Here is a 25,984-nt window from a genome sequence, read left to right on the forward strand (position 1 = left end):
AGGGGGAAGCCCTGGAGCTCCCCACAGCCTGGAGCAGAGCCAGGGGAAACGGGACCGCTGAGACACCAAGAGCCCCGGCATCGCTAAGAGGGAGCCCAGAGAGGGAGATCTGGGGAACCCCCAGGGGCTGCAGGGAACCCCCAGCAGCACAGAGAAGGGGGAGCCCCAGAAGCCCAAGGTCACAAGAGCAGAGAGGGGCGACCCGTGGCAGCTTGGAGAGGGTGTGGACCCCTGGAGAGGAGAACGCTCAATAGATGCAGGACTCCAAGAAGTCCAAAGTGGAGAGACCAGAGAGGGGCAATTCATGGGGAGCTCTTTTTTGGAATAATCATGAGACATTCAAGTCTTGGCAAGCTTAAGGATGGTATTTCTGAGGGTTTTTCCAACTAAATTTCTTTGGTCTGGAGGTTTTTATGGACACAAAATGTCTGGAGACTTCTAGAGATGGGTTGGGGCAGGAGGAATGCCCAACAAAATGCTCTCATACCTTGTTTTTCTCATTTCCAAACTGCAGCCCGGTCTGTTGCCCTGTCTCTGGGAACACCCACTGGTGTCACCTCGACACATTGTCCCCGCTGCCTGTTGTCGCTCTCTGGTCTGTTCCCAGTGTCATCCCATTCCTAGTGTCCACCGTGCCTGGCATCAGCCCCTGGTCCATGTCCATCTTGTCTTATGTTGCAATGCAAGATGTAACCAGCAGTATGTATTTTATCACCATCTGTTGAAACCAGGTGGAGCAGTGTTCTTTATCACTTTCATGACACATCCCTCCTAATACCAGGGCAGATATTCTCTATTAACGGGCAAGCTGGTAAAACCAGCAGGTTTATTTTATCTCTTTCACAACCCATCATCCCTCCAGGGAGATATCTTCTGTTAATGGGCCATTGAGATTCACTGAATGACTGATAAAATTAATCAGCAGTGGGTGTTCCCAGAGACTGAGCTCAGAGACTGGGCTGAGGTTTGGTAATGAGAAATCCTATTTCCAAGAGAAAAACAAGGTATGAGAGCATTTTGTTGGGCATTCCTCCTGCCCCAACCCATCCTCTCCTTGTCCTTCCTCCCCCAGACAAGAAGCTGAGGATGAAGAGCAGGGAGGACAAATCCCCACAGCAGAACCTTGTGGAAGAAGTTGTTTTGAGCAGCTCCACAGCACAGGAATCCAACGGGGAGGAAAAACCCCGGAGATCCCGCACGAGGAGGGGCTGCAAACGCAGATCTCAGGGATCTGAGGGGGAAAGGCCCACCCTGGACTGGGGAGGTGCCTGGAGGTCAGAGCTGGTGGTCCATGAGCAGCTTCAGGGTAAGGAGAAGCCCCAGAAGTGCTTGAAATGTGGGAAGAGCTTCAGCCAGAAATCCAACCTGATCTGCCACATGAGAATCCACACAGGGGAGAGGCCCTATATATGTGAGGAGTGTGGGAAGAGCTTCAGCCAGAAATCCAACCTGATCTGCCACATGAGAATCCACACGGGGGAGAGGCCCTATATATGTGAGGAGTGTGGGAAGAGCTTCAGCCGGAGATCCAACCTGATTGTCCACCTGAGGAGCCACATCAAGGAGAGGTCTTACAAGTGTGAGGAGTGTGGGAAGAGCTTCAGCCAGATCTCCCACCTGACCGTCCACATGAGGAGGCACACTGGGCAGAAACCGTACGAGTGTGATAAATGCAGAAAGGGGTTTCAGACCAGCTCTGATCTCCTCAGGCACCAGCGCGCTCACACAGAGGAGAGGCCCTTCCTCTGCCCCGACTGCGGGAAAGGCTTCAAGTCCAACTCCTCCCTTGTCAGCCACCAGCACATGCACACCCGGGAGAGGCCCTATGAGTGTCCTGAGTGTGGGAAGAGATCCACCCACGAGTCGAACCTGATTGTCCACAAGAGGATCCACACTGGCGAGAGGTCTTACGAGTGTGGGGAGTGTGGGAAGAGCTTCTGCCAGCGCTCCCACCTTATCTACCACCTGAGGAGCCACACTGGGGAGAAGCCCTATGAGTGTGATAAATGCAGGAAGAGGTTTCATACCAGCTCTCATCTTGTCAGGCACCAGAGGATTCACACGGATGAGCGGCCCTTTCGCTGCCCTTTTCCACCGATACAAATCGAGAAAGGACAGAGGATAGCTCAATTGCTTCCATTGGAACAAATGACTAAATCATTACCCCCACATCAATCACAGTCCAGGGGGAACGGGGCTTTGGCTCAACTGGAGGACTTTGTTAACAATGAGCTTAAACGATCAGCCAAAATGTGCTGTATTGATAGAGTATCAGGGTGACAGGCAAACCTTGGAAGGTTTATTAGGTACTGGCGCAGACTCCAGCATTATCAGCCCGGTTTGCTGGCCCCACAACTGGCCCTTACAGCCAACCACTGTAGCAGTTACCAGGGTTGGAAACTTAACGCTTGCAAGGAAATCACCCATGTTATCAGTAACTATCGACGGAAAAATTTTTTGGAGTGTTTTCTCAGTTGTGCCTTTGCCCCCTACTGTGCAGTGCCTTATTGGTCAGGACATTTTGGCTCAAATGGGGGTAGTGCTGACACTATTGAGTACACTAAATGAGTACTCTTTGGGCTAATGGCCATTGCATGGACTTTCCCAATCCCACTCATTTGGAACACGGACACACCAGTGTGGGTTAAGCAATGGCCATTAAAAAGGGAAAGTCTGGAACAAGCACATCTACTAGTACAAGAACAATATGAGCAGGGTCATTTACAGTTGTCAGTAAGCCCATGGAATACACCTATTTTTGTTATTAAAGTATCGTTTGCTACAGGATTTACGGGCTGTAAATGAACAAATGGAGCCTATGGGAGCCTTACAACCAGGTTTGCCTAACCTAGCCATGTTGCCAAAGGACTGGCCGCTGTTAATTGTAGATCTTAAGGACTGCTTTTTTATTATTGCTCTTCACCCTCGAGACACTCGGAGGTTTGCATTTACCTTACCAGCTTTAAATAGGGAAGAACCAGACAAGAGATGTGAATGGCTTACTCTCCCACAGGGAATGTGCAACAGCACCCCCTTGTGTCAGCTGTATGTTGACAATGCTTTACAACCTTTGCGACAGGCCTGGGCCAAAACAACCATTTATCATTACATGGATGATATTTTCTTTGCACAGCCGCAACCTTTTACAGGTCAACAAATTCAAGAAATACATAAGGCCCTGGAACTACATGGCTTGGTTGCAGCTCCTGAAAAAATTCAGTTATCTGCACCCTGGAAATACTTGGGATGGGCACTTACTGATCAGGTTGGGATCCCCCAGAAATTGCATTTGAATATTAAAATACATACATTGCATGATGCTCAAAAGTTACTTGGTGATCTGCAATGGCTGCACCCTATTGTGGGCATCCCAAATGAGTTGTTAGATGAACTTCGACCTGTACTAAAAGGGACTGACCCAGCATAACCTGTCCATATAACCTCTGAGCAGGTTAAGACACTTCAGCAGATATTGGACTGTGTAACCCAAGGCAGTGTCCGGAGACGAGATCTTAACCTCCCCATACAGCTGACAGTTTGGTGTGGAACTAAATTTTTACTGGGTGCACTCATTCAGCAAAACAGAAAAATGGGGGAGGCGTGGGCCTTAGAATGGATATCTCCTCCACTTGAACAGCATAAAACCCTTCTTCAAAAAATCGAAATTTTGGCTGACCTACTAAAGAAGGGTCGTGAACGGGCATTACAGATTACAGGAAAGGAGCCTGATCAGATATGGGTACCAATGAAGAAAGATAGATTGACCTGGTACCTGATAAACAGTGTGGAATTACAAGAGGCCCTGCTGGGAGCTGGAAGCCACTGATGATATTCCCAATATACCATTGAACTGGATAGGGTGGTGGGGTTGGATTCAATGCCCAAAAAGATCACAGAAGCCCCTGTCAGATGCTTTAACAGCCTACACGGATGCAGGAAGAAAATCAAGAACTGCTGCAGTGACCTGGCAGGAAAAGGGACAATGGCACCATCAGATTCTTCAGGCTTCCGAGTGGGATACTTTACAAACGATGGAGCTATTGGCTGTTTGTTGGCCATGATGCATTTTTCGGGGCCCCTCAACATAGTGACAGATTCTTTGTATGTTGCAGGAGTGTGCGAGCGAATAGAGGATGCCTCTATAGAAGAGGTTCGAAATAGGAGATTACATGAACTGTTTATTCAATTACAGAGGGCGATTAAGCTGAGAACACATTCATTTTCTGTTATCCATCTCAGAAGTCACAAATGGGATATTGGTCTGGGAGAGGGTAATGCACGAGCAGATAAGCTAGTCTCAATTACACAAATGACTCCAATTCCCAGGCAGACCATGGCCAGAGAGGCACATTCCATGTTTCATCAAAATGCAAAAGGTCTCCATAGAGAATTTCAGATATCTATGGACGAGGCACAGGCAATAGTCAAAGCCTGTCCCATATGTAGTCATCACAATGGGGGCTGCGGGTTAGGTCTGGGAGTTAACCCAAGAGGGTTGAGTACAAATGAGACCTGGCAAATGGACGTCACACATGTTGCTGAGTTTGGTAGGATGAAGTATGTGCATGTTACTATAGACACCTATAGTCATTTTATATGGGCCACAGCACAGACTGGTGAGAAAGCCGGAAAAGTGGAGAGGCATCTCAGCAGCCGCTTTGCTGTAATGGGAATGCCACAGTGTATTAAGACAGATAACGGGTCTGCCTATTGCAGCAAAAGAATAAAGCAGTTTATGCAAATGTGGGGGATAGAACCTGTGACAGGCATTCCTAATTCCCCAACAGGGCAAGCAATCATAGAAAGAGCTAATGGTACCTTGAAAAGATATCTAGGTAAATACAAGGATATTAGAGAACCTTAAGAAAGACTGTTAAGGTGTTTATTTATTTTAAATCACTTGTGTGTTTTTGGGGAAAGCAAGGTTCCTGCTGTAATTCGCCACTATGTACAGGAGAAAGAAAGTGTAAAGCAAGACGTATGGGTAAAATACAGACATCCCAAAACAGGACAATGGCAAGGTCCTGCTAAGGTGTTATATTGGGGCCGCGGATATCTTTGTGTTTCTACCCCTACAGGATCCTTATGGGTACCTGCTAAATGGACCCGAGCACCTGTGTTAGATGGAACCACCAGAACTCCATCAACTGAGTGCAGAAGACCGTCAGAGAGTGGAGACAAAGCTGTTGATCATCCTTCGACCAATACTTCTTAAGCTGAAAGGACAGTGTAGTTTGGCTATCGACCGAGCGATTCATCGGTGTAAATCTTTAGATTATATACTAAGCCCGCTTCAAGCACTTTCTATGTTTGAATTTAGAGGGCTTAGGAACCTAGCTAGTATTGATTGTCATAATAGACAGTGTGCTGCATGGGTATTGTTTTTTTGTGGGGGCTGTCAGCAAAGTAAGTGGGTACATCAGACCAAATTACCTGACTTGTGGTGCAGGAACTGTGGATTTTATTGGCAGTTGGGCTCCTGGCAAGCAGAACTCCAGGCCTTTTACAGGATTACCTGGCTTCCAAGGGTTAGAGTTCTATGAATCACCACAACAGAAAATTATTGCATAGTTTAGGTGGGAAACTCAGCATTTAGTTAAACGTGCTTTGGGACAGTCCAAGTCACATATTTTACAGATTAAGTGCGGTAGGGGTATTCCTCTTTCACAGACAAGTATAATAGATCCAATTTCTGCAGATCAAGATCCCAACCAAGCATGGGACAATTGTCTGAGAGACCTAAAGAGGTTAAATCTGGGCAGATCAAGGAGAAAGAAGGGGAAAAGAAAGAAGAGACATTCTTAACGACTTGTGGGAAACATGTTTATCTCTCAAATGTCTGGGTGGTTCAAAGCAGTGCCTGGGGAGACCAGGGTGATGTGGCAAATTTATGCTGTTACCTTGCTAATCCTAACCCTCTTAGCAGACAGTGCAGATGCGGCCGGAAAAGTGAAAACTCATCATGCATGGGCCCCACCTCAGCCTAAGAGTAACATTTGGGTCACGTGGCAAACTTAACTAACCAGGAGGCTATTTGCCTGTCATTACCTTCTCCCGGTAACCCATTTACAACTTGCTTGGTTGGGCTACCAGCAGATCCCTGGCCATGTCCCTCAAGTGTACCCACCTGCAAAACTGACAATCCCAGGACAAGTGTAGATAATTGGGACCAATGGGTTTCTCACTTCCCCATAGCACCACAGGAACCCCAAGAATTGGAGCTGTTAGGTTCAGTGAAGGCAGATGCATGTGTTAATTTTAACCATAGAAGCCAGCTTTCAGCAAAAAACAATTCCACTATTGTAACTTCGAGCATGGATCTGTATTGTAATGCAACAGCTTGGTGCAATCATACCACAGGGAAAGTATCAATCTCATCAAATAACCCTATTCAAGTGCCAGCAGGTTACTTCTTAATCTGTGGGGACTGTGCTTGGCCTGGTGTCCCATTGATGCTGCACAGGGGGGCCATGTACAATTGGCTGGCTTTCTCTGCTTACACCCAATACGTCCATGATATTAAACATGAGCCGCCGCCATCATCGACATAAGAGAATGATCCATGCATTTACTGCTGACTGTAGGGATGATGTATAATTTTGGTCCTCAGGGGCCATAATGGCAGCATCCTTTCTGACTCCAGGGGTGGCAGCTGCAGGTGCCCATGGTGCCCTAAATAAGTTGGGATGCTGGCTTGCAAAGCAAACCAATGCCACCTCTTTGGCACTTTCTAGCCTTTTGCTTGATGTTGATTCTATTTGTCATGCAACGCTTCAGAATAGAGCTGTGATTGACTTTCTTTTACTTGCACAAGGCCATGGCTGTGAAGAATTTGAGGGCATGTGTTGCATGAATCTTTCTGACCATTCGTAGTCCATCCATACCCAGCTCGCAGAATTGTGAAGGTTAACTGGAAACTTACAGGCAGAATCAGGTTTCGGTATTGATGGATGGCTCTCATCGTTAGGCCTGGGATGATGGTTACGTTCTGTTGCTAAAGTTAGCATTTTACTGGGCATTATAGCTCTGTTAGTAGTGTTAAATTTGCCGTGTTTTAGCATTTGCTTACAGAACATGGTGCAAAGGATGATATCTCCTGCATTTAATCAGACTATGCTTGTCCAACAGAAAAACAGGGGAAGCGTGGCGAGCTTTGTGGACAGTTGGCTAGCTGAGAAAGGTCACGTCGACATAATGCCGCTGGTTAAGCTTCAAGGGGACAAGTATAGGAGTCAGTAGTCAGTGTCCAATAACAGGCAAGGACATTGTGCCCCTAGTGCAACAACGGGATAAGGGAGAACAACTTTGGCAGAAATACGAAGAAAAGTTTCAATAAAATATCCACAAGAATGCAGAAGTAAGCGTAGTTGGCTGATAAGTTACTAGCCAATAGTGAGCTCGCCTTTGCAATATGTATGAGCCTCATTAACACTGACATAAAGATGTGTACCTGTTGTGGTGTGTTGCAATATCCTGTTTTACCTTCTCCCTTCCCCCTCGCCCCTCGGTGAGTGTGCCCTGTCAATCAGGCTAACATATCAGCAAGGCGTCGTGTGATAGGTGTCCCTAGTCCCTTGAGACCCTGCCCCTTCACCTGGTTGGTGGCTCACCTGTCCCCTCCCCTTCCCCTGCCCTGAGTTTAAAATGTTAATGAGACCATGCGGCCTCCATTCTGTTAGCAGCAGTGGCCCAGTGCAGACATCTCTGTACTCATGGAATAAACATCTGGCAACCTTCTAGCAGAATCCACTCCCTTTCTCTCCACTATCGCCAGAAGCTCTCTCTCCTGAGGAGAATGGAGTCCTGTCTTGTGCCCCGCTGCACTCTGCCGCCAGCCAAGGTATCTCTGGGGTAAAACACCACAGTGCTGCCTTTGGCCCAGCAGCGAGGGTCAGAACTGGCCTAGGCACCATTTAACTGGTTATATTGGGATAGATATTCCAATGTGTACCTATCAATAAAGTTTGATATTTGCTGATCACTCATATTGCATGCCGCATTTGTCCCGCCGATCCCAACATTCTTATTACACTTTCTTTTGGTTGCTATTAATAAACTTTTCTTTATACCCTTTTAAAGTTTTGAGCCTGTTTTGCCTTTCTCCTAATCCTATCTCACAGCAGGAAATGAGTAAGTATATTCTAGTGAGTGCACTGGTAATCAGCCAAAACTGAACACACCACAATAATTGATGCATTCACCAAGAAATCTCAAATTGGAGAACCAAAACATAAAAGGAAACCTTCCTGATGAACTGCATGAGACCAGAGCGAAATCAAGGCAGAGCCATGGTTTGTCAAGAATTGCTTGATCCTAATGAGCCCCGTGGTGCATTTTGACCTGAGCACTGGAACCTCATGGCCTGAGAGGAGATGGCACAAACCTTTCCAGGAGGAAAAGTCAGGGGAAACACCCAAAGTGTCTCAAAGCATGAATGGGTCATACTGACGTCCATCCTCAACACAGGCTCCTCATGGACTCTTTGGAGGAGAGATTTGGAGGCCAGGATGGCACAAAAACCTCTCAGAGACACAGTGTGGAAAGGAAAATCCTTAAAAGTACCTAAAAGTATCCTTAAATCCTTAAAATACCTTTAAAAATCTTGAGTACCTCAAAGTATTAATGAGCACCACTAAGTTTCAGTACTAAGCTCTCAAGGGACTCGTTAAAGCAGATAATTGGGGCCATGATTGCACAAACCTCTCACAGAGTCTGTATCAAAAGGAAAACACCAAGTACCCTAAAATAACTGAAGCACCTTGAAGTATTAATGAGCCCCACTGAGTGTTGTTACTGACAAAGCCTCTCCAGGGACTAATTACAGCAGATAATTGGAGGCCATGATTGCACAAATCTCTCAGAGACTCCAACGCAAAAGCCAAACCCAAAGTTCTTTGAAAAACCTGCAGTCCTTGCAGGGAGCATGAAGGAGCCCCCAGGGCCATTCCTGACCAAGGCTCCCCAGGGACTCCTTCCTGCAGATCCTTGAGGCCACTGGGATGTGGGCTAAGGGGGGGATGCTGAGGGCAGGACAAGGGGCTGACAGTGCCCAGCCTGGCTGGGGCTGTGCCAGGAGGTCCCAGGGCTTCAGGACAAGGTGTCTCCTCACAGTCCTTGGTGGCACAGACCCTGCTGCTGTGCCCCAGGGCACCAAGACTTGGCTTCTCTTTGTCCCCACCTGTCATCACTGCCTCCAGTTATCTTCTCTGCCTGGGGCCTGGGGACACTTTCTCAGTTGTGTCCCTCAGTGGGACCCATTAAAAGTCCAAGAAACTTTGGAACTGGATTCTGCCTTGGAGTTCTGGAGAGGTTTCTTCAGCTCCCTCTCAGGGGCTGATGTTCAGGGCCTGAGCACAAAGCCCCAGAGGCTCATTAAAGTCCTTGTGCTGTGTCTGTGCTGCTGAGCTGGGCTGGGCTCCTGGCACAGAGGCAGCTCCTGGTAACCATGAAGAGCTTCAAAAGCACATTTCTCTTGATGAGCAGCTCTTCTGCCAGCCCAGCAGGGCTGGGGCACTGCCTTCAGCCACCCCGCACACAGCACAGAGGCACAGAGAGCTTCAATCAGTCAGGGCTGGGAAGGTGCTGAGAAGTGCCTGGGGCAGAATCACTGCCAGCCCTTGGCACAGAAATCTCTGGCTGCAGGACAATGCAGCTGCAGCTCCTGGAGTGATCTCCTAAAGCTGGAACATCCCAAAGCCTACAGACACTGTGAGTACATTCTCTCATTGTCTCTTGTGCACAGCAGCCAGGGGTGCCCAGGGCTGTCCTGCCGAGCCCAGGGTGCTGTGCTGGGGCAGGGACTCTGCTGCCTGCCAGGGACAGCTCTCAGCCAGCCCTGGCAGCTGCTCCCAGCACTGGGGGACAAGATGTGGGTGGGAGGAGACAGCTGGTAAGGCTTGGAAGTGTTCTCCTTGTGTGGGGAGGATGCTGCATTGTTCAGGACTGCTCCCAGCATGGCATTTAACTGCAGAACATTTCCAAGTGGTTTATACAGGGAGCACAGCAAGGCAGGGGCTTCATAAAAGGGAAAATCCTGCTTTTTTAATCTACTGCTCTGGGTTGCCTTGATGGGAAATTGCACATAGATATTCATCTCTCAGTTCAGGCTGAGGAAAAAAAAAATCATCTCAGATCTGTACAAAGCAGGCAAAGACAGAAATCAGCACAGGGCCCCTTAGAGGCAGCATCAGTGTCGCTCTTCCGACCTCCTCAGGGTTGCTCTGATGTTGCCATCAGAGCCTTCAGAGCTGAAGCTGCCCCTCGGCAGTGCCTGAGCTGGGAGGGGTCTGCAGGGTGGAGCTGAGCCCCCAGGGCTGGGCTGGGCTCTGGCAGCACTGGCAGGGCCCAGCCCTGGGCACAGGGAAGCAGCTGGCAGGGACAGCTCCAGGCAGCAGAGCCCTGGGCAGGCAGTGGGGGAAAAGTGCCCCCAGGCTGTGCTGGGATATTTAAAGTCCTCTCCAAACTCAAGTGTTCCATGATCAATTTTTTTACAGATCCCAATGCCAAGGCACAGGAAATGTCCAGCAGCAGCTCCATCAGCCATTTCCTCCTGCTGGCACTGGCAGACACGCAGCAGCTGCAGCTCCTGCACTTCTGCCTCTTGCTGGGCATCTCCCTGGCTGCCCTCCTGGGCAACGGCCTCATCATCAGCGCCGTAGCCTGCGGCCACCACCTGCACACGCCCATGTTCTTCTTCCTGCTCAACCTGGCCCTCACTGACCTGGGCTCCATCTGCACCACTGTCCCCAAAGCCATGCACAATTCCCTCTGGGACACCAGGAACATCTCCTACACTGGATGTGCTGCTCAGGTCTTTCTGGTTTTCTTCTTTCTTGGATCAGAGTATTACCTCCTGACCATCATGTGCTATGACCGCTATGTGTCCATCTGCAAACCCCTGCACTACGGGACCCTCCTGGGCAGCAGAGCTTGTGCCCACATGGCAGCAGCTGCCTGGGCCAGTGCCTTTCTCACTGCTGTCATGCACACAGCCACGATATTTTCCCTGCCTCTGTGCCATGGCAATGCCCTGGGCCAGTTCTTCTGTGAGGTACCCCAGATCCTCAAGCTCACCTGTTCACACTCAAACCTCAGGGAATTTGGGCTCCTTGGGTTTTCAATCTGTTTGGAATTTGGTTGTTTTCTGTTCATTGTTTTCTCCTATGTGCAGATCTTCAGGGCTGTGCTGAGGATCCCCTCTGAGCAGGGACGGCACAAAGCCTTTTCCACCTGCCTCCCTCACTTGTCCGTGGTCTCTCTGTTCGTCAGCACAGCAGTGTTTGCCTACCTGAAGCCCCCCTCCATGTCCTCCCCATCCTTGGATCTGGCCCTGTCAGTTCTGTACTCGGTGGTGCCTCCAGTCCTGAACCCCCTCGTCTACAGCCTGAGGAACCAGGAGCTCAAGGCTGCAGTGTGGAGACTGATCACTGGATGGTTTTAGGAACATTAAACTGCTGGCCAATTTCTGCCAATCACTTCTACTAAAAGACATCTTTCATACTCCTTATTGCTTTGGTTGTGGTTTGTTCTTTTTTTCCTTTGTATTAGTTTTTCATATTGTCCACAAAGAAATGTCATTGTTTTTGCCATTTCTCATTTTGTTTCTCTCCACCTTCCCTGTGGCCAGAGACTGTGTCAATGAGGGGCTGCACTCTTGGTGGCTTTAAAGGAACTAAAGGATCTCCCAGCCAATTTTTTTCCAGAGATGCCCTTATGTTCCCTACTCTGGAGTTGAAGCAGCAATGTCTGTGTGCAGAGCTGTGGGCAGATTAGTGTTGGCACAGCAGCTCTGCTCCTGCTGGCCACACCATTCCTGATCCAGGCCAGGAGCCATTGGCCTTCTTGGCCACCTGGGCACACTGCTGGCTCATTTCCAACCTGCTGTCCATCAGTCCCTGCAGGTCCCTTTCTGCCTGGCTGCTGTCCAGCCACTCTGTCCCCAGCCTGTAGCACTGCGGGGGTTGTTGTGGCCAAAGTGCAGGACCCGGCATTTGGACTTGTTAAACCTGACCGTATTGGATTCATCCCCTGGATCCACCTGTCCAAGTAACTGTGCAAAGCCCTCCTATGCTCCCACAGAATCCACACTCACACCCAGCTTGGTGCCATCTGCAATTTGTGAGTGGTGGACTTGATCCCCTCACCCAGATCATCAGTGAAGATATTAAACAGGACTGGGCCCAGCACAGATCCCTGGGGGACACCACCAGTGCCTGGACACCAGCTGGGTGCAGCACCATCCCCACCACTCTCTGGGCCCAGCCTCCAGCCAGCTCTTAAATCTCCCAGCAGGAGGGAACTGCCCAAGCTGTGGGCTGCAGCTTTTCCAGGGAATGCTGTCAGAGACAGTGTCAAAGGCTTTGCTGAAGTCCAGGTACACAACGTTCACAGCCTTTCCCTCATCCACAGGTGGGTCACCTGGTCATAAAAGGAGACCAGCTTGGTCAGGCAGGACCTGCCACCCCTAAATCCACGCTGGCTGGCTCTGACCCCTCGGCCATCCTGTGGGTGCCCTGTGATGGCACTCAGGGTGATCTGTTCCATAACCTCTCCAGGCACCCAGGTCAGGCTGACAGGCCTGGAGTTCCCCAGATCCTCCTTCCAGCCCTTCTTGGCGATGGGCTCACACTGGCACCTCCAGTCCTCTGGGACCTCCCTGCTGAGCCAGGACTGATGGTAATTGATGGAGAGCAGCTTGGGGAGCTCATCCACAGCTCTCTCATCCCCCTGGGATGGATCCCATCTGATCCTATACAACTGTGGGCATCTGAGTGGCTCATCAGGTCACCAACTGCTTCCTCCTGGATTCCAGGGGGCTGTTCTGCTCCCTGTACTCATCTACCAGCTCAGGAGAATACTTGTCCTGAGGACAACTTGTTCTAATATTGAACATTGAGACAGACAAGATGTTAAACAGTTCAGCCTTTTCTTTAGTTTCTCTCTTCTCCACTGCATCCAATAAAGAGTAGAGGTTCTCTTTTTCTGGTGTTTTGCTACTAATTTATTTATAGAAACATTTCCCATTATTTTCCACAGAAGTGGCCAGATTAAGCTCTACTTGAGCTTTCACCTCTTTCCTTTTCTTTCTGCATAACCTAACAACATCCTTAAATACTTTTTAGCCACCTGTTTGTCTTTTCAAAATGATGCATCCTCTTTTTTTCCCTTAAGTTCATACCAAAGATCCATGGACAGCCAGGCCAGTCATTTTCCTCACTAGCTCATCTTTTGCCACACTGGGACAGGCTGCTCCTTCCCCCTTAAGATTACTTTGTTGAAATGTGTCCATCCTTCCTGGACCCCTTTGTTTTTAAGGGCTGTTTCTTTTTTTAAAAAAAATCTGTACCTGATTTGGTATTCCACAAATCTGCATTCTAAATAGGCCAAACCTGCCCTTCCTAATTAAAGTGCAGAAATTTTGTTGCTGCCCCTCCTTCTCTCACAGAACATTGAAAACTTGATTATTCCATGGTCACTGTGCCCCAGGCAGCCTCCGAGCCCCACATCTGCCACCAGCCCTTCTCTGTTTGTGAACAGCAGCAGACAGAGCTGTCCTTGGGAGTGGGAGTGTTACCAAAATATCAGTAAAACAGAAAACTCCTTAACACCAATGCAGCATTAAAAAGCAGCATTATTTATTCAGGGGGATGCACGGGGGACAGCTCCTCTCAAAGCCCTGCAGGCTGAGTAAAGGAAAGTTTCTGTTTATATTCTGTATTTTGCATACATATTCATTAATTGTCCCAGACTAAATACACATCTGATAATCATTTTCCTCAAATCATTAATGTATTTCCCCTCCTCTGTTCTCCTGGGGGTCTCTCTGCTGGTCCCTGGTGGTCGTGGACCCCAATGTTCCAGTGGGCCTGGCTGAGCTGGCAGGACACTGAGGCTGCTGAACTTCCAGTTCCCCTTCTCACACAATGGGCATTGTGTGGTTTCCACAGGCCTGGGGTTGTGGAGAACAAGCTCCAGGTGTCAGCTCAGCTGGTGGAGACAATTTCTCATCTGGTTAGATGAGGTCACAGAGTGGGCTGTGACATCACAGAGCAGACTGTGACATCCCAGAGGGGCTGTGTGACATTAGAGAATGGTCTGTGACATCACAGAGAAGGTTGCGACATCAAAGGGAAGAGGTCTGACATCACAGTGCATACAATGACATCACAGACTGGTATGACATCAGAGAGCAGCTGTGTGACATCAGAGAGCTGTCTGTGACATCACAGAGAAGGCTGTAACATCACAGAGCAGGCTGTGACATCCCAGAGGGGCTGTGTGACATCCCAGCAGGGCTGTCTCAGGTCACTGGGTTGGTCACTGTGCCCCAGCTCCCCCTCACAGTTTCTCCCAACAAGTCCAATGCTGTTCATGCCCAGCAGGGTCCCTGTCCCCCGGGATCCCCCCGGCCCACCTGGAGCCACAGCGTCCACCAAAGGATGTTCCACAGGATCCACCCCAGAGCCTGAAAGGGGACAAGGGGCCAGGGCTGTGTGACCAGGACATCAAGGACAGGGATTATCCAGGTCACAGTGGCCTGGGTTGGGTTCCGCAGGGCAGGAAAGATGTCTGGCAGCTGGAGCAGGGTCTGGGAAGGGCCTCCACGGGGGGGCTGGAGCCCTTGGGCTGTGAGCAGAGGCTGAGGGTGCTGGGCTGGTCCAGCCTGGAGCAGGGAAGGCTGAGGGGCTCCTCATGCCAGCCTGGCAGTGCCAGCGAGGAGGGGATGGAGAACACAGAGCCAGGCTCTTCACAGGGGGCTGGGGGGACACAAAAGCCAATGGGTGGAAGGGGAAAGAGGGGAGATCAGCCAGGACAGGGGGAGATTAAATGAGTCAGGCTGGTTTCAGCATTTCCCCTACACCAAAATCAGCCTGACCTCCCTTCTTCATCCACCACTGACAGCTTCGCAAATCAGGAATTGTTGGAGCTGTTTGCACCACACCAGGATGAGCATCCTGATATAAGAAATCAGCTGTGATTGTATCTATCACAGAACAACATTTGTGTGAAATTAATTTTAGTATGGAAATCACTTGTGGATGGTGGACTCATCAGATGCTGCGGGGACCATGCTCATAGCTCAGGGAAGAGAGTGATTGTTATTAAATTGTATCCTGTTGAACTGTGGTCTGTTGGCCATGAAGAGAAAGTTTCTGTGCCTCTGAGTCTCACCAGTTCCTAGTCCCCAAAGGACACAAACCTGATGAGTTGTGGTTCCCACACTAGTAGTGGCACTTCCTCATCCCTCCATGCACAGAGCAGAGCTCCCTTGTCCCAAAAAGTCCCTGGCAATGCAGGGATGAAGGAAACAGGACAGACTGTGGGGATCAGGGGCAGGGCAGGGCCAGTGATTTGGGCCCCTGAGCTCTCAGGACCTCAGGCAGAGGGGAGCAGGGCAGCCAGAGAGCCTCCTTTGGCCTTGGCCAAGCACCTTCCCCCATGACTGGGGCTGAGTCCTGTGGGCTGCAGCTGCTGCTGTACCCTTGCCAGGGGCTGAGGCCGTGGAGCAGGGCCCAGAGCAGCCTGGCCTGAGCAGAGCTGTGGGGCCAGAGCTGGCTGGGCTGGGCTGGGGAGAGGCCCTTGGTGCTGCCCAGAGCTCAGGGCAGCAGGCAGAGCTTGCAGGGAGCTGGGCCAGGCTCAGAGAGCCTGGCCCAGAAACCATCAGTGTCCATCTCAGCCTGGCTGAGCGTGCAGGGGCAGGACTCAGGCCAGGCCTTGCGGGGCAGGGCCAGTGCCTGTGCAAGGCATTGCAAACAGGCAAGTGGCCCAGAGAGGAGGCTGCTCTGTGCCCTTGGTGGCATACACGGAGCAGGGAGGGGGCCCAGGACATTTATCAGTTCCAGACTCTGCACCCAGCCCTCGGCAGCCGTGGCTGCTGAGCCCAGCTTTGGCCTGGGCTGAGTTTGGCCGTGAGCTCCATCCTCCTGTGGGGCTCAGGGCCTGTTCCTGGCCATGGCCAGCCCTGGCTGCCTCTCTGCTGGCCCAGAGGCCGGCAGAGCCCAGGGCAGGGCTGTCTGTGCAGCCCCACAGGTGCCAGGGGCTCTGCAGGAGCTGGCAGAGGCTGCCCAGCAGGGAGGCCATGGGGCACAGAGCCCCAAGGCTGCTGTGGGCACCACGGCACAGGGGCCGTTCCCAGCCGCAATGCTCCTGGCCTGGGCTGGGCCTGCACAGGGGCTGGGCCACCATGGCTGGGCCAGCACAGGGCCACAATGGGGCCACGCAGCCGCTGTCTGGGCTGACAGCAAGGCCAGGCACACACAAGCAATTGCTGAGCATGGCCTGCGCTGGCCAGGCCTGACTGTGCCAAAGACAGAGCTCAGCTGCCCTTAGGGGCTGCAGGAACAGTCCAGAGCCCAAAGAGCCTCCATGGCTGTGCTGGAGACCAAGGCTGCAGGAGGGGGAAATGCAGGGCTGCTGCGCGGTGAGGAGGGCATTGAATTCCAGCACACACCTCAGCTCTCTGATGATCCTGGCACCATGCTGGACCCTGTTTCAGCCTGGAGCAGAGCAAATGTTGATGGGACAGGAGCCCTGCGGGGCTGTCAGGGACCTGCAGCTTGCAAGGTGCTCTGGTCTCCCTCAGGTGCTCTGGGAGAGATCCAATCCCAGCTGGGGACCTCAGGGTACAAGTGGCACTGCCTGTTCATGGGCACACAGCTGATGTCTGCCTGGAAAGGGGCCTAAGTTTTATTACCTGTTAGTTTCATAACATACAAGCAAATCTTTATTACTGTGTCATTTGAGTATTTTTAAGAAATGCCAAAATAACCCAGCAGGAACGGGGATTTCCGCGAAGTGTACTGATGGCATGAGTAGAAATACTTATCTTCCCCTCTTCTTGTGCCACCAACATCCAATCTAACGTTTCATGACCCTCTTCCTTCAGGTGTTTCCAGCCCTCCTGTTTAAATGGCCATGTGTAAGGGCATCTCTTCACTAGACCACCTGGTTCATTATTCTTCCCATTGCTCCCAGTTTTCCCTCTCCAGATGCTCTCTGGTCATTCAAGTGCTTCTCAACTGACTGGTTTCATGCTTTGAACTTCAGGGGGTTGTCTAGTCTTTTCAAAGTTCAAATAAATAACACATTAATCAACATCTTAATTGTGTTTATATCTATAAGAGAATTACATTTCCTTTTATCTTTGTCTAAATCTGTTCCTGTACAGAAATTCCTTGGGGATGGGGGACATGTCAGATGCTGCTGGGACATCCCAGAGAGTTGAGGGAAGAGCTGTGATGGTTATTAAACTGTTGAAATGTTCCACCTCTGTTTTTGGCAAGAAACCTTTCTGTGCCCCTGAGTGTCATCAGGCCCTGAGCCCAAAGGACACAAACCTGATGAGTTGTGGTCCCACTGCAGGGGCTGCACTTGGACCTTGGCTCTGCACAGGAGACCTCTTCATCCCCTTTCTCTCTTTTCTCCCTCTGAGCATGGAGGGAGCTCCTGACTTCAGCGTGTGACTCGTGTGTGCAAAGAGCAAATCTGGGCAGAATCGGGGCAGGGAGCGTTTGAGGGGACCTTGGGATCTGTGCTGGGCACAGAAGGTGATTTCCATTGCTCTGAGACTGTCTGCTGTGGAAAGCAGATTTAATATCCAGCAGAGGAATGACTTTTGCATTTGATGGAGCTGTGCCTTCCCTTGGCTTTGTTGGATGACAAGAAATGAACATCCCTCTATGTCTCGGGCAGCTCCTTCTCCAAGGAAAGCAGGTGGGAGTTGGAGCCAAGGAGCTGAAAGCTGCAGGTGCAGCCTGGGCTGGAGGGAGCTCAGATTTGCACAAGACTGCTCTGAGTGCCAGGGCTTGGATGGGGGGAATGGTGGGGTGGGGGTAGGGACAGAATCTGATTGATTGTCAGCCATGAAGGGTCTTGATTTTCATATCTATTCAGACTGCATGAGGAGGTACTTGGATTCAGTGTCAATTGGAGACTACACATTTTGATTTATGAAGAGGAAAAAAAACCTAAACAGGGCCTAAAAAATATTTGCTCACTGTCTTTTTAAATATAATACATTCAGTTTGAACACACTACTGAAATCTGTCAAATTAACTGCAAAAGATTTGAACACTTTAATCAAATTATTCTCAGAGGCTTGACTTGTTAAGGTGTTCTGAATGGTAATGAGCCCTGGGACACTGAATTCCTGCACTGAAGAGCTGATGGCTGAACCTGTGATTTGGAAAATTAAATGAAATTATTCCCTGAGGCTTCTCTTGTTAAGGTGTTCTCAGTGTTAATGAGCCCTGGGACACTGAATTCCAGCACTGAAGAGCTGAAGGCTGAACGAGCCCCCGGAGCAGGAAAATTCAGCAGCAGCCTCCAAGGTGCTGAGGATGTCAGCAGCCCCCACTGAGGCCATCCCTGCCCAGAGACCGTGGGGGAATGGGCAGACAAGGAGGGCGTCCCTGGGGCTGGGGCAGCACAACTCAGAGGCACCAGCGGCTCCAGCTGGGAAATGGAGTGTGGAACGGGGCTGGGAAAGCCCTGCCTGGGCTGGGCCAAGCAGGACACACAAGCCCTGATTTCCATCCAGTGGAAAACTCTGTCAAGGAGATATTTTAAAGAATTACAATTGTTTGTGTCCTCTGAGTTGGACTCCCTGGAGAAACATCAACAAGAGATCCTCAGGAGCTCAAAACAACCAAACAGTCTTTACTGGTAACTTTAGAAAATCAGAGAAACTTTTGGCAAAAGATTTAATATGACATTCAATCAACACAGAACACTTCTTAAAGCACTGACTTGGCCCATTCAACTTCACAAACTCTAAGCTATTTGAATTTTACATTACTCAAATTTGTAAAAGGACCGAAATAGAAGAAAAGGACAAAAAGAGAGAGAGGCAAAAAGGATACAGAGGAGCATACACAGAGGTACCAACTCCAGGATTCCAGCAGTGTTTAGATGGAAATTCCAAGAGCAGGTAGGGCCAAGATGTGTGCTTGCCTTGTGGTCAGCCTTCTATACCCCTTGGTCTTCCTGGGCCCTTCCCCCAGGTGGGCCTTGGGCTCATTTGGTCCCTCAGGAGCTGGGCTGGGGCTGCAGAGGTGGCTGTGGAGCATTGCCTGTGCTGTGCCAGGGACTGGCAGCCACTGCTGGGCTGGGAGAGAGGCTCTGGGGGGATTGGGGTTCCAGGGCAGGGCAGGGCTGGGGTTCCAGGGCAGGGGAGGGCTGGACCTTCCCCTTCCTCCCCTATTGGAATAAGATTCCAATATTACCAGGTAGGTTGTGCCTGGGCTCGTCTGACCCCTGTTCCTGGGCCAGAGGCGGCAACTGTGGTGTTTCACCTCAGAGACACTTTTGGCTGGCTGGATGGTGCAGCTGAGCACCGAAACAAGTCCAGGCTTGTAGAAACTCAGTTTGCCTCAGGTGGGAAGGCTTCAGGCTAAGGTGAGGAGGAAAAGGAGACAGATTCTGCCAGAGGGTTAATATCAAGAGTTTATTCCATGGTCACAGACATCTGAATCTTAGGTAACAGCTCCAACAGAATCCCGACCGCATGGCCTGAGTGACTTTTGAAGCGCCGGGGGGAGGGGGAGGGAAGGGACAGGTGAGCCACCAACCAGGTGGGAGGGGCAGGGTCTCAGGGAACGATGACACCCTGACAGACCAATGACCTCTGGGCACAGGGGCATCTTTTGAACCTGACCAACCACACGATGGCCTTGCTGGAATGTTAAGACTGATTGACAGCCCAGCAGGGGGCGATGGGGAAAGGGAAGGGGAAGAGAGATATTGCCACACCTGGGAAGGGGCTGGGAAGTTTAAAACAGGAAATTGCAACACACTGCAACACTCCCCACATATGAAATGTCTTGAGCCAAGAAACTCCTCCACTCTGTCACAATAGGGAATACTGGAGGTGAAATCCCAATTCTGGCCATGGCCACCTAGATAAAAAGGACAGTTCCTTAGAAATGAAAGCCCCGGTTCTCAGTAAATTTCTGGTTTGATTGTTTGGATTCTGTTTGGTTTTGTTGTGTCTTTGTTTCCTTGCTGTGCCTGAAGTGTCCAGTCAGGAGCAGAGTGACTCTCGACAAGGAACTTTGCGCTGCTGTCCCTTAATATTCAATCTGGTTTTTGCTGATCCCTTGCTGGGGATTTTTTCAGCGCTCTCAAGGCCTCGTTGGTAGCAGGGTGAAGGAGCCCTGGCCCAGGCTCTGGCCCTGGGAGGAACGAGGACGCTGCTGAGGGGTCCCTGTCCCCCTGTGCCATCCCCAGGGCCCCGGCCCCCCATCCCCGTGTCAGGCTCTGGGGTCGATCTCGTGGAACATCCTCTGGGGGAGGCTGTGGGGCCGGGGGCGGGGGGACCCGGGGAACAGGGGACCCTGCTGTGCATAAGCAGGGTTGGACTGCTCTGGGGGGAGCTGTGAGGGGGCCGGGGCAGAGTGACCTCCCCAGTGACCTCACACAGCTCCTGTGATGTCGCACTGCCCCTGTTATGTCACAAATCCCCTGTGATGTCACATTGTTCCTGTGATGTCACAAAGATCCCTATGATGTCACATAGCTCCTGTGATGTCACACAGCCCCTGTGATGTCACACAACCCCTTTGATGTCCGACTCCCTCTGTGATGTCCCAGAGCCAACTCTGAGACGCCACGCTATGATGCGATACAGCTGCTCTGTGATGTCACAGAAGTCTCTGTGATGTCGAAAGTCACTCTATGATTTCACAATCTCTACTGTGATGTCACAGCCTGCTCTATGATGTTACACAGCCACCCGGTGTTGTCACAGCCCACTCCCTGATGTCACAGAGCCACCTTCTATGATGGCAGGATCTGCTCTATGGCCTCACACCCTACTCTATGATGTCACAGCCAGCTCTGTGATGTAACAGCCCCCCTCAGTGATGTCACAAAACCCTCTCTGTGATGTCATACTGACACTCTGTAAGGTCACAGCACATACTTTGACCTCACTGCACGCTCTATGATGTCATGCAGCCATGCCATGATCTCATAGCCTGTTCTGTGATGTCACACAGTCCCCTCTATGATACTGTAGCTGCTCCGTGACCTCACACAACAAACTCTGTGATGTCACAGCCCACTCTGTGACCTCACACAGCCCACTCTGTGCTGTCACACAGCCCCTTGCTGACATCTCAGCTGCTCTGTGCCTCTATGACACAGCCACAGAGGTGCTGCTGTGACACAGCCCCCTCTGGGACATCCCACAGCCCCTGCCTGTGCTGAGCCCCTGTGAGCTCTGTCTGTGCCCTGCTGGTGTCTCTGAGGGGCCCTGGCAGTGCCCCAGCCCTGCTGGGCTGTGCACAGGAGCTGCTCCTGGCCAGAGCTGTCTCTCTGCAGCGCTGCCCTTGCCAGGAGCTGTCTCTGGGCCAGGAGCCCGGCCCAGCTCAGCAGCACAGACACAGCACAGGGACTTTAGTGAGCCTCTGGGGATTTGGTGCTCTTTGCATCAGACTCATCAGTGCCTCAGAGTGGGCTCAAAAACTTCTCAAGACTTCAAAGTGAGATTGCAACACTGAAGTCTCTTGTACTTTCAGTAGATCCAGGTGAGGCATAAGACTGATAAAGTGTCCCCACGTTCCAGGTAGAGGAGAGAACTGGTGGCAGTGATGACAAGTTGGGGCAAGCAGGGGAAAGGTGTCTCTGATCCTGAGCAAACCTGCGCCTCTGTCCCTGCAGGCTGTCATCATCCCCCGGCTGCCCCACCTGGCTGGGCCCTTCCTTTGCTGACAGCTCTGACTCCTGCCTGCCTCTGCCTGCCCACACAAAGCCTTGGGCTTCTCCAGGCTCCTCTTGGGGGACATGCTGCACCACAGCCCTGTCCTGGCAGGGAAATTCCTTTCTCTTTGCTTCCAGTCTGGGCCTCCCCAGCTGCCTATGGAATTTATTTATTCTTTCTCTGGCTGTTCTCTACTATGTCAAAAGGATCCACCATCTCTGAAACCTCCCTTCAGTCCCTCTCAGGGCTCCTCTGCTGTCCTCAGTCTCTACCCCACTGAGCACAGAGCTCCTGTGTCCCTATACAGTGCTCATGTGCTAGAGGCCATGGGCACCTGGACAAGAGGCACAGTTCTTTTCCATAGCAAGGAAACCACAGAGCCCCAGCGTTTGAAAGCAGATGAGAGGCAGTCACCAGAGGCCAAGTCAAGCCAGAACTGTCTGTCCTTGCAGCTTTTGTCTGAAAGCAGCCTTTGGATATATAGAGAGTTTTGAGGGTGGAATTCCATTTCAGCCATGGGTTCCTGGACTGGAATGACAGTTCTCCGTAGGAAGGAAAGGGTGGAGTCCCAGTGTTTCTAAAGCTTATTAGAGGTGGCCCCAAGGAGGCCAAGGCCAGCCAGACCTGTGGTCAGGGAGGAATCCTTGGATAGAAAGAATTTGGGAGCCAAAGCCAACTTTTGTCTACGGGCATCAGGACAAGAAGGACAGTTCTTTTCCATAGGAAGGAAAGTACAGAGCCTCAGTGTTTCAAAGGCAGATGAGAGCTGGCCCTCAGGAAATCAAGAGAGCCTGGACAGACCTGGCAGCTTTTGTCTGGGAGCTATCCTTGGATATAAGGAATTTTGGAGGCTGATTCTCAATTTTGGCCATGGATGCCTGGACTTCAGAGATGCTTTTTGCCATGAGAAGAAAAGCTCAGGCCCCCAGTGTTTTGAAAACAGATGAGAGGTGGCCCCCAAGAGGCCAAGGCCAGCACAGAGTAGGTTGTGTGAGGTCACAGGTAGGGCTATGACATCACAGAGTTTGTTGTGTGAAGTCACTGAGCAGCTACAGCATCATAGAGGGGATTCTGTGGCATCACAAAGCAGGCTGTGACATCATGGCATGGCTGGATGACATCATAGAGCTGGCTGTGAGGTCAAACTGTGTGTGCTGAGACATTAAAGAGTGTCAGTATGACATCACAGAGGGGGTTTTGTGACATCACTGAGGGGTTGTGACATCACACAGCTGTCTGTGAGATCACAGCGGAGGATGAGGGGCCACAGAGCAGACCCTGCCATCATAGAGGGTGGCTCTGTGACATCAGAGAGTAGGTTGTGGCATCACTGGGGGACTGTGTAACATTGTGGTGGTTTGACCAGGAAGAAGTGGAATTCTGGGAGGCTGTGGTCAAACCAATGGATGTTCGGAGTTTGATATTGGCACTGGGTGTGACCAGTGCGGTTTGGACACACCTCTGAGAATACACAGGGGTTAAAAGCAGAGCTTCGGCCCTGAGAGGCCTCTTGGGACATCGAGGCGAAGAGGTCAGATCTCCCTCACCTGTCCAGCCGCTGCTGCTGGGCGGGGGAGGAGCAGCCATGTGGTAGGCCTGGGCCTGGACAGAGATGGGGGGTGAGAAGGCCCTCGAGGATGGAAGGGTGGAGGAGCAGCCCCAAGAGACATCGAGCAACCATTCCCCCCCCCAGGAGGGAGAGAGGGGGAGAGTCGGCGTCTGAATGTGATAGCAGCCGGCCAAGGAGGAGAAAGGGGGGAGAAGGGTGCAGCCTGGCCGGCCGCAGCAGCAGCGTGTGTGGGAGTACCGGCGTCCTGGGACAGACAGAGACTGGAAGTTTTAACCCCTTTCTTACATGATTGGGGTCTTGCAAAAATGCTGATCCTCCTCGGAGCTGAATAAGAAGGGAGATAGGAGATGAGATGAGACAAGGACCTGGCCCGAAGAATGTGGAGATGACTGAGTGGGGAGAGATGACTGGAGTGGCCTTTTGGCTGGACTTTTCTTGTGGCCATGGACTCAGTTTGTTCCTGTGTCACAGAGACTGCACTTAGGGGGAGGCAGTGCCTCGGAACCAGGAGGGTTCATCGTGGGGACCCCTCGGCCCCAGGGGGTTGGAAAAATATGGGGGGGACAGATGTCCCAAAGCAGAGACTGTGCCTTTTTGGAGTGAGACAAGGCATCCTTAAAAGACAACCCTAAAAGCAGCTCTAGTCCATGCACAGTGGTGAGAGCACTGAGCATAGAAAGAAGATGTCACAAGTGGCAAAAAGACTTTTTCCAGGTGGTGTCGATTGACATTGGAAGCACACGAAGTTTCAGCATGTTTCCAGAAGAAGCCTATGGAACAGGAAAGACTCCTCTCCTCTTCATAGACTGAAGTTTGAGTATACTAAAGAGTAGTGCCAAGCTGAGCAGTTGGCGATTTGAGAGAATGTATTAGATTGAGAAATTCTGGTAGTGGGGAAGAAGAAAGTGTTTTTTGTAAGGTTTTCAGTTTTTTTTTTCTTTTCCTTATAGTTTTTTTCCTATTTTCCTGTAGTTTAAGTAATAAAGTGTTCTTTATGTTTAAGCTGGAGCCTGTTTTGCTTATTCCTAGTCACATCTCACAGCAGACCCCAGAGAGAGTGTTTTCATGGGAGCACTGGCTCTGTGCCAAGCCCAAACCATGACACTTGGGTTCCCTGCAGTCAGGGATGACCCCAAGAATCCTTTTTTCCCAGCCTGATGTTTCCAAGAAGGAGTCTGAATTCTTTGGCTCTGGTTTCCAAGGTTGTTTATTTTTTCTTATCTGTAACATTTTTTCTCTGGCCTGCCGAGATCTTTTCAGCAGGTCAGACAGAGGCACACTCTCCATCCCGGGGCTGGTGTCTACGTTTTATCCTATGAACTCTGTGTACTTTATTTATCATTATTTTCCAATACCTAAAGACACACAGCAGGAGACTTTCAATCAAAACAAATGCACCTTTTATTGCATGCCCATAGCAAATGTAACAAAAGGATTAGAAAGGCGATAAAGGACAGAGAGAGAGAGAGAAAGGAGGGTTGGGTTGGGGGAATTGCTACCAACAGGGAGATGAAATCCTCATGGTCTGGCCAATAGATCCATCTGGTCACATCGGGGAGAATCTCAAAGCCTTTGGTTAACTCAGGGCTCTTTTATAACCTACCGCCGGGAGGGAGCAGGACGGCACATGGAGGAAACAGTGGAGAATAAATCCATTGGGAACAGGCACAGACAGTCCAGGTCTGAACAGCACAAACCGGTGCCAGCAGTGAGCAGGGCCCGTTGTTTCAGGACTGGCTCCTATGGGAAACATCCTGCTTCCCATGGCAGACATCCCGCTCCAGTCAGGCCAGCACCCCTGGGTTAGAATTTGAAAGGTCTCAGTCTCAGTCCTTGGGGAGCGCTTCAATCTCTGTCCTTGACTGTGGTCGTGAGGCAGATGAGGGATCTCTGGATTGTGTCCTAGAGAATGACATCCCAAAGCATAAAAAATTTATGCATTTTTCCAATAAATTAAATGTAATTAATTAATAAATGATAACTATGTTTTCTTGTTTATAATAGTATTATTCTATATTTGTATTACCAAATTTTAATTTTTATATTAAAAAATCCATATTTTTTGCAAGCAAAAAATTTATTGGTCATTGGTTCTAAGTAACACAATTCCCTTCATCAATTCATTAACCACTGTGCTACTGATTTTTCTATCTTTATGGTAATTAGTCCTATTTTCAATCCTTTTGTCATCTTTTTTTCATTTTCACAGAACGGGTAAAAGGAGCCACTTCGGGGTCCATGGAGAACTATCTGGGGCACGTTTGTGGCAGTTTTGGGTCTGGGGAGGGAATTCAGAGAGAACTTAGGGTCTGGAGGACACTTGGGGGAGCCGGGTGGGCACTTGGAGGGGCACTCAGGGATTCTGAAGGACAGTTCGGGGTCCGGGGCAGCACTTGGGAGTCCAGGGGGACCCTTGGAGGTCAGGGAGGGGAATTTGGGGCCCTTCGGAGTCCGGGCGGGCCCTTGGAGGGCTCTAATGGGGCTTTCAGCGGCGTGGAGATTGATGGGAGTTGTAGGCGCAAGTCTAATACAGTTTAACCGACCCGCGGAGCATCATGGGAGTTTGAGGCGCAGCTGCAATGGCTCCCAGTGGAGGCGCAGGGCATGACGGGAGATGAAGTCCTGGCTGGAACAGCACTGGACATGCGCCGCGGAGCATGATGGGAGCCGAAGTCCCGGAAGTGGCTCCAGCCCTTGGTTTCGGGGTCCGGGAA

General features: G+C 50.7%; 2 protein-coding genes across 2 annotated transcripts in view; both read left to right on the forward strand.

Annotated features, from left to right (window-relative positions):
- LOC113460769 (uncharacterized) overlaps positions 1-25,984 on the forward strand; it is a 1,042,778-nt gene that overhangs the window by 524,812 nt on the left and 491,982 nt on the right. The window contains exon 2 of the mRNA XM_074534170.1: positions 1,383-2,018. Coding sequence (XP_074390271.1) covers positions 1,383-2,018 — 636 coding nt within the window. The remainder of the gene's footprint in view (positions 1-1,382; positions 2,019-25,984) is intronic.
- Positions 10,862-11,440, forward strand: LOC141727864 (olfactory receptor 14J1-like). The gene has a single exon (XM_074534147.1). The coding sequence runs from the start codon at positions 10,862-10,864 to the stop codon at positions 11,438-11,440; it is 579 nt and encodes a 192-aa protein (XP_074390248.1).

This window comes from Zonotrichia albicollis, unplaced genomic scaffold, assembly GCF_047830755.1.
Source record: "Zonotrichia albicollis isolate bZonAlb1 unplaced genomic scaffold, bZonAlb1.hap1 Scaffold_257, whole genome shotgun sequence".
NCBI classification, from domain to species: domain Eukaryota; kingdom Metazoa; phylum Chordata; class Aves; order Passeriformes; family Passerellidae; genus Zonotrichia; species Zonotrichia albicollis.